This window comes from Dermacentor albipictus, chromosome 10 (genome assembly GCF_038994185.2).
Source record: "Dermacentor albipictus isolate Rhodes 1998 colony chromosome 10, USDA_Dalb.pri_finalv2, whole genome shotgun sequence".
Taxonomy (NCBI): domain Eukaryota; kingdom Metazoa; phylum Arthropoda; class Arachnida; order Ixodida; family Ixodidae; genus Dermacentor; species Dermacentor albipictus.
The window spans coordinates 56,888,182-56,901,066 of NC_091830.1; the positions used below are offsets into that span (position 1 = coordinate 56,888,182).

The 12,885-nt window shown below is 45.7% G+C and overlaps 1 protein-coding gene across 3 annotated transcripts in view; it reads left to right on the forward strand.

Moving 5' to 3' along the window:
• LOC139050495 (uncharacterized) overlaps window positions 1–12,885 on the forward strand; it is a 167,028-nt gene that overhangs the window by 36,093 nt on the left and 118,050 nt on the right. For all 3 annotated transcript variants that reach the window (XM_070526939.1, XM_070526940.1, XM_070526941.1), the window contains exon 6: window positions 3,544–3,675. In XM_070526939.1, coding sequence (XP_070383040.1) covers window positions 3,544–3,675 — 132 coding nt within the window. The remainder of the gene's footprint in view (window positions 1–3,543; window positions 3,676–12,885) is intronic.

Here is a 12,885-nt window from a genome sequence, read left to right on the forward strand (position 1 = left end):
CTGACTCATCATTGATGTTTTTAGGTCCAAGTTGTGCGTGCTATCGCGCATGTTGAATTGCTAATAGCGGCTTCATGCGCAAGTACCGCGTACTCGCCTGGCCTCGTTATTCAGGGGCTTGCATAATGCTATGGTTTGTCGCAATTTGAGGCGAGTAGAAATACGGCCTAGTTACGTTGACATACATCAAGTGAAACGCTGAAAGCTGGTACAAACCCTCCATCGCGTCCAGCTATTTGCGTTTCACTTGCAGATTTTTCCTAATATTTACTTTCCAGTGCTTCTTTAACATCTTGATCTCTTTCACGCGAGGATAACTTCGATACTATAGTTGCTTTGGAAATGTTTTAGAAGACAGGCAGGTTTAGGGCGAGGATTGCGGTTAGGTGTGACCTATGGTATAGCGCTTCAATTTTGGGAGAAAAACTGTCGTCGTGTTTGTGAAGTCATTACACCTTGATGGTGTTTGAGCAGACTTGCCACGACTAGTGCCTTTTCGGATTTGTATATTGCAGTGATTTCTTTCTTATTATCTTTCGCGGCGTAGAAGTGTAATGCCTGCGACCCATAAAACAATACCTGGCCTTGCCGGTGCTTCTCTGCCTTTAAATGCATTCTGTGGCTTCCTTTTTCCTTAATATTAGAAAAATGTTGTCATAAGTTTAAGACTTCACCTTTGCACGTCTCCAGGCAGGTCACTAAGGAAATTTCAGATTGCATAACTGCAGCGGCAACGACGACGTAAGCAGCAGAATTGGAAGGACGATGCAGCGCTAACTCCGAGTTTTCATTTCACCCCGAGTTCGGTGAATACATCGGTATTCATCGTGTATTCATCGGTAGCAAGATCACTAAAATATGCGCCAGCATCGAGCCGTGTGGAGTGATATAAGTTTGCACGAAAGGCGTGTGCTTGTTGTTGAAGTACAGGAACAGTGTTAGAGCTAGGGAAAACTAAGCAACATAACGATTGAGGGAGTTTCTTAGTCAATAAAACGAAGTGGCTACTTTACACGAGCTATACTTTCGGTAACGGTTCTTCGTTACAATTGTGCGCTGGACGCGTATGGCAGGTATGCAAACATTATTTTCTTCATGTAAGGTTGCACTGTGCACATGTTCGACCTTATATGAGTCTGCGTCTTTCCTGCAGCTGTGAACGCTGAAGCAGCGGTGTGACATCGGAAGGAAGACAAAGTCGCGGCCCCTAACTTCTCCCATCCTTGTTGCAAAGGGTTGTCGGCCACTACATTGCAATAATACTTTCGGAAGCGCCCGCTAGATGGCCGTCAGTGAACCTCTATAGGCGGTGCGATACACGTATACTCGCGAAAAAATTTCTTTGGCGATTAAGACAAAGCTACGGAGGCAAATCGCACAGAAGCGAGAACGCTCCAAGAATGAGTCTAGAACCTTCATCCGCGGTAGTTTAAACTGGGAAAGAAAAAACATAAGAACTTTGTTTAAAACAGCTACACAAGAAAAACAAATTCCATCACCGAGTGTTGAAGTCAACCTAATTTGCGAGGTATCCCTTCCGGGTGTACTATATCGCAACAGAGTCGCTTGTTGAATCTGCTTTGATACAGCGTCTGCTCCTTGAGCCCAAAAACCCTTGCCAAAATCTGTCGGACTACTTGGGACGGTAACATATGTGCGGAACCTCCGCCGCTGTGCCTTCCCCTCAATGTCACAGAAAGCTTTCCCTGAGTATAATATCACCAGCAAATACATACGCTGTCGATTTGTGGCTTTTTGGGGGGATCGCGAGTCAACCGTTGAGTAACGTTGGTTGTTTGAAACCCTTTTTGGGAGCGTTTCCTTGGCTTTTTTGTTTACCGCCACCACATTGAAACACGGAAAAAAGAAATTGGCGAAAATGTAGTCAGTTCGAAGTTGACGAACGTGTTGTTTTCGAAGGCGATGCACAATTTGACATTGCAGCTTACGCATTTGTGTAAGGTATTTTATATTTGGATGCGTGAATTTGACTAGTTAGCCAAACATCAATAACGCGAAAAATTGAACAGCGTGCGCAGGGCGACTACTAGTGAATCGCTGTTGGTCCGATCATCGTGTCTTGTAGCCCCCCCCCCCCACCCTTTTTTTTTACAACAGCACGGCCTCCATTAGCTGGGCCACACGCTATACGAAACCTCCTGAGTATTGGCGTTTTCCTTGTGTTGCCGAATAGGTCATGCCTGCGACGGCGATGTTATGCCGAATTCGCTTTAACCGTTTCCCAATCTGTGCAACCCCTACAGATCTGCAGTTGGCTTGCTCTGCTCTCTACAAAAATGTGCAGTAAAACAAGAGGACCTGAATATCATGAGTGAACCTTATATGTGATTTTCAGCGCCTAAGTTCTTTATCAAATCAAAACTTTTTATGCTCTTTTTGCGCGGCACTGCCGCGCCTACTCGGTCGGCGTCTTGCCGCATTATGTGGGCTGGCGCTAAAAATCCTCATTGTAAAATTGGCTAATTTTCGAGATGGCGTGAATAAAAGTGGCCTGATTTGGGATATAGTGTAATCTGCAGTGGCGAGGATAACGTTAGCCATGTTGGTGGGGGCTTCGCCGTATCACTAATTTACCGAGCAGGTAAGTAACATCTTTCTTCAAATCACGTTGCCGAGCATGAACAGGTTACGGGAATTGACTAACCGCTTCACGCCAGCTTCGCTTTAGCGTATACTGCAAATAAGTTGGACGTACAGGAGATGTTGAATTGTCGAAACCTGAAGCTGCAATTAAAGCTACTTGCGCTATTACATGACAAGACTTAACTTGGGCGCTCATACAGCTGAAGCACATCAATTCACGTGACATCAATCCCAATATTTTATATGGAATCACAATCTTCTCAGTGCCATTTATGCACACATAGTAAGCATTCCACGCCAGCTGCCTTGAATATGCAAGGTGGCTACACACAGCGACGCTTTATGAGAGTAGTTCTACTGACTTTTGCCGCAATATATTGTAGCTGAACATACGCCATGATTGAAAGTTCGGAGCATACACGAGTCCATACGTTACGTACAAAGAACGATTTACCTAGAAGTACTGCCTTATGTGCCCATCTGGAAGTCGTCGTATAGCGTACAGAACAAGGCCCTTTATTACTGCATGTCCCTATGCTAGATAATAAAATCCCTCGGCATTGAAAACTGAAATACCACAATTACATCAAAATGTCCTAATGAGATAGTCGCTCGGTGCAATGGCGACCGTACTAAAGGCTCTCATCATGTATTTAAAGCCGTCTGTGCCAGTGGTGGCTGGGCGACTTCGACTATACCACACATGTCGCTTTTTGGATAAGCCGAACTCGGATTCACGGCCTAAATTCTGAGAGCGTTTCCTTCATTCCTCTTCAGGGATTATGTAACTGTTTAATCTCAGGCAATACCATTCGTCTTTGCTCGACCCAATAGCAAAAATGTCAAACATCGTAGTCACGTGGGGCTAGAGAGGGCAAATGGAGCCGAAACCTTTGTTATATTACAATATGCGACCCATTGTGGCCTGTTTCTCCGCAGTTGGTGGTGGCAGCACCGTCGATGGCACGGATGCCGACATCAACAGCGATCCCCTCGCAAATCCGCGTCCCTCGGCAGCAAAGCACCCAATTCCAGCCACCCAACAACAGATATCTTCTACCCCAGCCATTGGTAGGTGTCTTTTTGTTGTCAAAATATGTTAACAATGCTTGATTACATGGTATCACTCCTTGCTTTTTTTTACAAGAGTGGTTCAAGGGGGGCTGCAGATTAAAGACATCCATGCCTTAAGCGTTTAGAGAAGATTTGGATTGAGTGCAGTTATGAAAATGACCATGTCCACCTTTGAAAACCATAGCACACTCCTCATTGACTTCAGCTGTAACGTCAGTCTCAAGCCATTCTTCCTTTTTTAGCGATAGCCATATTACGCCAGGTTTTCGCCTCTTCGCCATCGCCGCACTTTGAGCCGTGTTCGCACTGTGATGTGACATCAGAGCCCTCGATCCTCCAATTATTCGGCTAGTGGCGGACGCCACGCGGCCACCGCTCTTGCCATTGGGCGCTCGTTTCGCCCTCTGTATGACGTCACACCCCTCGCTCCACAGCTGTGATAAACGGGAGTATAGAAGGGGAGAGCTCGCGTCGCTGCCGCCATAGATGAGGCCGCACTAACAATAGTGAGAAGTAGGCCAGCACTAAGTTTAATATCATGTCTAACTAGAAGCGAAGCCTAAGCGCAGCCGGGGTTTTAGCTATCGCTACTCCACTAGGTTTATTCAGAGCTAAGGCACATCCAATTTATTAAAATCTAATAATGCTCATAGTAGTGAAAATCAAGTGATGGATAGTACTGTAACTTAAAACATGCTCTAGGAATGACCCAGGAACATAATGGTCCTAAATATCATGGCTCTGACAAAGTTCTCATTTCCACTATTCGCTTCAGCTAATATCACTCTTCTTGTTTTGTGTAAGTTCCGAACAGGCGTATGACAACTCGGGACGGAGCGGTTGCCTCTAATTTTCATACCACTGCTCGCAGATTGTTCGTACACTTAAGAAACCGCTTACCTAAACACAATTCTTGTTTTCATAAACGGATGTCAGTTCTTTAAAGAGGTCCTCAATCACCTTGCGCTGAACTCTCAAAGAGACCTGGGGACGAATATTTTGCCTCCCAAATAAATTGCATTCATCGTGGTTCAAAGGCTTTCTTCGTACTTCTACGGCCGACACGTCACAGTTGTCACGGACCACCACTCAATGTGCTGGCTCATGAACTCTTGTGATCCATCTAGACGGCTTGCGCGCTAGGCCAGTAAATTTAACGAGTAAGATTTCGCTGTGTCGTACAAGGCCGGACGGCGCCATGCTGACGCTGACTGCCTTTCAAGTATGTGAATTGGTTCCACAAACTGTGACGCTAACTACGTTTCTACACTATCTTGCTTACCTGGCACCTGCTTTGTTTTCCCGACAGCGATGCGTTCAAGGTTCAGAAGCTGAAGTACCCAAGGGCGCTATAACGTAAAACTATTCCAAACTTTTCTATTCCAATTTTGCTATCAGCCCTCCGCGATTGGTCAAAAACTTTTTTCGACCACCCCCCACTTCACCTGTCTGTCACGCGACGTTACAAAAACCGCAATACCTCCCCATCTGATATGATGTGTGCACACTGATTATGCATGATTTGACAGAAAAAAGAAAAACAGTTATTTCTGATTCGACCCCTTTTCGCCATTAGCCCTCGGCTATTGGTAAAAAGTTTTCGGGCTGCACCCACTTCACCTGCCTGTCACGCGGCGTCACAAAACCGCACGAACTCACCGCGTCAAAGTGACGTGTACGCGATAAAGATGCATTAATATGCCGAACAAAACTGAATTTTTTTCGGAATAGCCGCAGGCTGCCCCGTTCCGAAAGGAATAAAAGATAGCTGCCTCCGATCGCTGAGACGCTGGCTACTCGCACCTGCCGGAGAGCATGGGTGTATTTGCGTATAATAAAACTTCTTGCGTGACCGTGTAACGTTTTCAAGCACTTTCGACACGTTTACTACCTCATTCTGCCAACTCTGCTTTGCTGAGGGTCAATTTTAGCGTCATTCTTAAGCTTCCGTTGCATGCCGCCGCGATTTTCGACCAGCCACCACAAGCTAAGTAAGGGAAAGCCGACCAATCGCAGACGCCGGCACCACCCTCTTCATCCGGTTATCGGTTTTCAGTGCACTGGCTCTGCCCTAGTGAATCCCTCTCCGCTTGAGCGTTCTCCTCGCCTCTTGTCAGCCAATTAGATACAACAAGCCGCTCAGTGTAGGCAATGTTATTCGTTTTTCAAGCAGAGAAAAGGGACCTCCTATGAACGAGGAGAGCGTTTGATTGGTCTGTTCAGACAACCCTATGGGTGACCGCCCGGTGCTTGCGTCGGTGGTTACGCAAATTTGACGTCAGGAAATTGGAATAGAAACATATTGGAATAGTTTTACGTTATAGGGCCCCAAGTTTAGGCCATGTTCTTCCGCAACGCGATATGCTGCCCTTGCACGTTGTTTTCGCGTCCGCGAAGGTTTACTCTACAAAAAAAAAAACTACACTACAACGGATGCATGCATAAGATTGGTGGGTCCGGAGAGCCTTCGTCCTTTTGCTGTACGCATCATGCGCGATCATCCCACCTCAATCCTCCCGGGACCAGCGCTGTCTCTGTACCGGGCTCGAGAACGCTCTTATTGGCGAAAATGTGTCATACAAGCCAACAATACGTTGCCAGCAGCACTACGTTTCAGTGGCATAAACTCGCGAACAAACATCCTGCCAGTTAACTCCAACCTGTGCTGCCTCCAACCTCCCCTTTTGAGCAAGCTGGCCTTTCCCACGAGCTACCGCGGGTGAAAACTGGATAGCGGTGTGCGTTGACTGCAATACATGTTACTGCGACACGGCAGCAAATGCTGCCCTCTATCTTTTCTTCATTCGCTTCGTAATTCCCCGTCAAGGGCAGCCTCCAGTGTTAGTCAGCGACCGTGGGCCCTGGCTGCAGTTCACTGCAGATAAGCTCCTACTTTTGTGAGCTTCTACCTTCTGACATTCCATGCTTTACCATTCACAAACACATGTGCTTACAGAACATGGCAGCCGAACGCTTATGCTTAAAAATCTATGTCGCATCAAATCATAGGAAATAGAATGGAATTATTTTGTTTATGATGCACGCTTCGCATCCCGCATGGCACCCAACGACTTGCTACAGCCCACTCTTTCTTCTGTATACGCCACCGTCTCGTTTCACACTAGACACCACCCTCGCTGTGTCGACTATACTGGCGATCATTTTATGGCAGAGACATGCTGTCGTGATGAAGAGGCTTGTCGGCTTGCTCGTCTACGCACGCTAGCTTCGCATGAATAATCACAGACACGATACAACAGCTGCCGCTGCCGTGTCATCTGTAAAGCTAGTTTTTTGGTCTAGTTGGCGACACCAGCAAGGAAACGCGGTCTGTGAACACATAAATTAGTGGCGCACTATGATGGACCTTTTGCCGTGCTCGACCACCTTATCAGGATGAACTATACCAGAGCGAGACTCACCAAAGGGCGACGTTCTGGCCCGACTGAATTTACGCCGGGCTGAAACTATATACCCAGCGCAAATCTGAATGACTCGCCCAGAAGGCTGCGTCTGTATTAGTGGCTTTGGTGTGAAATGTTATTATTCTGGCATATTGTGTTGAATTATGCAATTTTACGCGCCAAATCTACGACTTCATTATTAGGCATGCCGTAGCGGGGGACGCCAAAAATTTGGACCACCTTGGGTTCTTTAACCTGCACCTGCATATTGTGTTGAGAAGAACGTCATCAATATTCAGAACTTATTATTTTCGTTGAAAACAACCAGCTTTTACTTTCTAGTTAGCCGAGCATTACAATAACAGAGCCAAATCCCTTAATCTGTAAGCGGAGACCACCCGACAAGGCCCTAGTACAGGTCGAGAAAGTGCAAGTATTGGCTTCACATTTTGTTGCAAGAGGCTACGGGAACTTCCACTCTAGCAGTTTTTCTTTAACCTCCTTGGTGGTAATGAAGCGATAAATTTTGGACTTATGTTTAGCACAGATAATGGGAATTGGGATCTTTATTTAGGGGAAGAGTAATTACATGGTATCGTTCAACAGTCAGCTACAGCCACAGTCAAGCAATAAAAAATATACTCCAGCCAATAGATAGCGAAAGAAAGACGTACTCAAGCCCCCACACACGATAACTTTGAAATAAAGGGGAAGCAGAATGTAGCAATATAGAAACGGAATACTTAGGGGCCACAATAATTATGAGGTGATGCGTGAAATCTGGAAAGCAGTAATGGTGCCCGCGCTAACGTTTGCAAATGCAATTTTGCGTTTAAAATCGCTTATCTTCTCGTGGTTGGAAACCATAGATCGCTACGCCGGTTGCCTTTAGGAGCCCACGGCAAAATCACAAATGAGACATTGCAGGATGGCATGTCGGTATGAAATGTTTCGCCTACTAGCTCTCAATTCATTCTACCGAAAAATGGTCCGTTTCTCAATTTATTTTCTCAATAAGTCAATTATGAATTCTGAGATTATGTTCAGTGGATTGACGCAAGGCGCTGAGCATGATTTCGCAAGCAGCACGTCACCGAGTGTACTCACCGAATTGCGAGGCCGCTATTCCGATGAAACGAGGTTCAACGAGTATAAATGAAGCATGAAGCTTCGGTAACAAAGCGCTGTGCCCGTAGGAAACAAAACGATAACCTCTTGGCTTTTCTACGATGACGATCTGCTAGTGCGCCGGACGGCATGCTGAGATACGTGGACGCTTCACCGGCTATCGCTCGCGTTATCCCTGCCTGAGGTACGCGCTTATGCGGATCCATGGGATGCGCCCTAATGCTGAGGTTACCTGAGTCGGTTGTTTCGGATTGTCGACTTTCCGTCTGAACCCAAAACCGATAAAGATATTTCGGCTTCATACCAAAACAACATAATAAATACCGTTTGGGTTACGTTTTCATTGAGGTTAATATAATTGTATTCTTTCGTTTTCGTTTTTGTACCGACAAACTGGTGCAAGATGACATGGGTTTCGCCAGTCAGAGAAGTGCAGATCAATATTTGTTTCGAAGCAAGACTCAGGAACATCGATCAAGATAATTGGGCGCCTTGAGAGGACAGGTATCTCTAACAAAACATTGTGGACACAGGATGGACGAAGAGCTCAAGAAAGTTGGCCAACAAGTACAGGTTCATTGAAAGGGTAAAAAGATTTGCTAGGCCGACACAACATCAAAAATAAATCAAAATTATGTAATCTGGTTGCTTAGTTTATATGGAAAGTCTCTTGATGGAACAAGGTTTTCAGTATAGCAACAATACTTAATTACAAAAGGAATACATAACTAATTACGCGGTTGTTTTATGTGAAACACACAATTATTGTGTGGTTACTGTGGTTTTAGTACCAAAACCATGACTGGATTACGAGGCACGCGTGATTATCATGCATCCTCCGGAAAAGTTCTGACAGGTGACCTTTCACGTGCGCACAATGCACGGGGCGCTGGTGTTTTTTTGTTTGCCCCCATCGAGATGCGGCTGCCGGGGTCTCGAAAGACACGAGCGCACATTCAAAATCAATAAATTAGTGAATAAATGAAAAATGTTCCCCAATAAACGGAATACTCGTTATTAAAATGAATAAATATTCAAATAATTAAGCGAATAAAGAGACTTCATTACTTTAGTATATTATTAGGCGTGGATTACAATATTCCGGCCACAATCGAAGTCTGGACTTCAAGCTAAATTAAATCGGGGAAAATCGAGTGTTTGCTGTAAACGAATGGCTCACCTAAATTCGAAAAACTAGGAACAATCACAAACAACGTGAACTTGGATGCCCACGCGAGCAGCGCACAACTACTGTAACTGATAACCGCAGTCCTGGGTGAACGACGGATGTTGGCGATGGCTTTGCTGTCGCATGGACTGGCGCGACGTTTCCACGCTTGAACCCCACACCAATGCATGGCGTATGCCACACCTGATCACGCTTTTAACATCTAGTACAGTGTACTTCGGCGGCTGTGTGTTGCAGGAGATGGTACATTAAAGTACAGCCAACTATTTAGTATATGTCCCCCGAGATCAGCGGGAGTTGCTTGCCTCAACCGCCGCCGAAACTTGGTTCGATGTTCAACTAGTGCCTCTCCTATAGTTAAGCCCACAGAAAGAAAAATAATGAGTGCGCATCTGAGACTACGAGGCTACGAGAATATATACGACTCAAGCGCAAAAAAGGATCAGAAACAAGCCATGACTGTTAACTAGGTGCGTAATGCGGGTCCACGGATGCGCCCCTGGTGGCGACCTTGCTAAGTTCGCCCGGAAAGAAGGCAGCTGCCTCCCGTTGTCTTCTCGGCGCTCGTCCTTCTCTGCTTCATTCACCCTATTGAAGGGAAAGAAACGACAGACGTCACAAGTCTGTGGTGGCCGAAGCTTTAAGACAAATTATAAGCAAACAACTGTTGTATGGACATGTCGTCAAATATCTCCCATGACAAGGGGTGACACAGTTCTTAAAAATTTATAATTTTCTGCGTCCGCCATTTCGACCACCTGGGGTTCTTTACCGCGGCTTTAAATCTAATGTGACACTGTTCTAACCATTTCTCAACAGGTCTCATCAGCGGCAGCTGTATGTGTCAGTACTGAATCGCCATTTCTAAAAATAATTTCTATCGCGCATTTTATGTCATATGGGTGTTTGTTTCACTTCATCATGTTTACATGGGTAGGCGATGAAGATGATCCCGTCCTGCCCATGTATTATTGACTGAGTTTGTCTGCAATGCAGCATCCGGATTAAAGGCATTTCACCTACGTTCTGAATGGCGCTTGCCGTCTCTACCGTTGGCCGCTTCCTTACCGTGTTGCTCTTGCTGCTAGCAAGCATTACTGTAGGAAGGCATCGTGGTTTGTGTGTAAGAACCTCAGACTTGCAAGGGCTAATTTTGGTGGTTTAACGCGGCCCGTCCTATCTTCGCGCCAGCTATCACATCATTGATGTTTTTAAGTCCAAGTTATGCGTGCTATCGCGCATGTTGAATTGCTAATAGTGGCTTCATGCGCAAGTACCGCGTACTCGCCTGGCCTCGTTATTCAGGGGCTTGCATAACGCTATGTTTTGTCGCAATTTGAGACGAGTAGATCGGATCGGATCGGAAAACATTTATTGGGCTCTAGAAAAGAGATCTTCGCGGCTTCAGACGGCGTCTTCCATTTTCTGATGGATTCTTCTATCTGCAATCACAGGGTTGGTGCCCTAGTCCAAGGCTCCACTGAGTATAGCCAACCCGCGAGCTCGCTCTACTAGGCGCTTTTGGCCGTTCAAGCTTACGCTGGAAAGCATAATCTCCCACTGTTCCGCACTCGGGTTTTTAATTTTATAGATAGTTGGGGACTCAATATTTTGACAGGCCCGTGATATGTGGTACAGATCTGGCTTCTCTCCGCATCATGGGCACTTAGCCTCATATTGTGTAGGGAAAATTTTATTCAGGAGGTTGAGTAGAAATACGGCCTAGTTACGATGACATACATCAAGTGAAACGCTAAAAGCTGGTACTAACCCTCCATCGAGTCCAGCCATTTGCGCTTCACTTGCAGATTTTTATGAATATTTACTTTCAAGTCCTTCTTTAACATCTTCATCTTTTTCACGCTAGGAAAGCTTCGATACTGTAGTTGCTTTGGAAATGCTTTAGAAGAAAGGCATGTTTAGGGCGAGAATTGCGGTTAGGTGCGACCTATGGTATAGCGCTTCAATTTTGGGAGAAAAGCTGTCATCGTGATTGTGAAGTCATTATACCTTGATGGTGTTTGAGCAGACTTGCTACGAGTAGTGCCTGTTGGGATTTGTATATTGCAGTGATTTTTTCTTGTTATCTCTCGCGGCGTAGCAGTGTAATGCGTGTGACCCTTAGAACAATACCTGGCCTTGACGGTGCTTCTCCGCCTTTAAATGTATTGTGTGGCTTCCTTCTTCCTTAATATTAGAAAAATGTTGTCATAAGTTTAGGACTTCAGCTTTGCACGTCTCTAGGCAGGTCACTAAGGAACTTTCAGATTGCATAACTGCAGTGGGAACGACGACGTAAGCAGCAGAATTGGAAGGACGATGCAGCGCTAACTCCGAGTTTTTATTTCCCCAGAGTTCGGTGAATACATCGGTATTCATCGTGTATTCATCGGTAGCAAGATCACTAAAATATGCGCCGGCATCGAGCCGTGTGGAGTGATATATGTTTGCATCAAAGGCGTGTGCTTGTTGTTGAAGTACACAAACAGTGTTAGGGGAAGCGAAAACTAAACAACATAACGATTGAGACAGTTTCTTAGTCAATAAAACGATGTGGCTGCTTTACACGAGCTATACTTTCTGTAACGGGGCTTCGTTACAATTGTGCGCTGGACCTGTATGGGACGTATGCAAACAAGATTTTCTTCATGTCAGGTTGCACTGTGCACATGTTCGAGCTTATATAAGTCTGCGTCTTTCCTGCAGCTGTCAACGCTGAATCAGCGGTGTGACATCGGAACGAAGACAAAAACGCGGCCCCTAACTTCTCCCATCCTTGTTGTAAAGGGTTGTCGGCCACTACATTGCAATAATACTTTCGGAAGCGCCCGCTAGATGGCCGTCAGTGAACCTCTATAGGCGGTGTGATACACGTACACTCGCGAAAAAATTTCTTTGGCGATTAAGACAAAGCTACGGAGGCAAATCGCACAGAAACGAGAACGCTCCAAGAATTATTCTCGAACCTTCATCCGCGGTAGTTTAAACTGGTAAAGAAAAAACATAAAGACTTTCTTTAAAACAGCTACACAAGAAAAAAATTCCATCACTGAGTGTTGAAGTCAACTTAATTTGCAAGGTATCCCTTCCGGATGTAGGATAGCGCAGCAGAGTCGCTTGTTGAATCTGCTTTGATACAGCGTCTGCTCCTTGAGCCCAAAAACCCTTGCCAAAGTCTGTCGGACTACTTGGGACGGTAACATATGTGCGGAACCTCCGCCGCTGTGCCTTCCCCTCCATACCACAGAAAGTTTTCCCTGAGTATAATATCACAAGCAAATGCATACGCCGTCGATTTGTGGCTTTTTTTTTGGGGGGGGGGGGGAGGGGGTCGCGAGTCAACCGTTGCGTAACGTTGGTTGTTTGAAACCCTTTTGGGGAGCGTTTCCTTGGCTTTTTCGTTTAACGCCACCGCATGGTTTTCCGGTTACAGGGAAAAAAGAAATCGGAGAAAATGTAGTCAGTTCGAAGTTGACGAACGTGTTG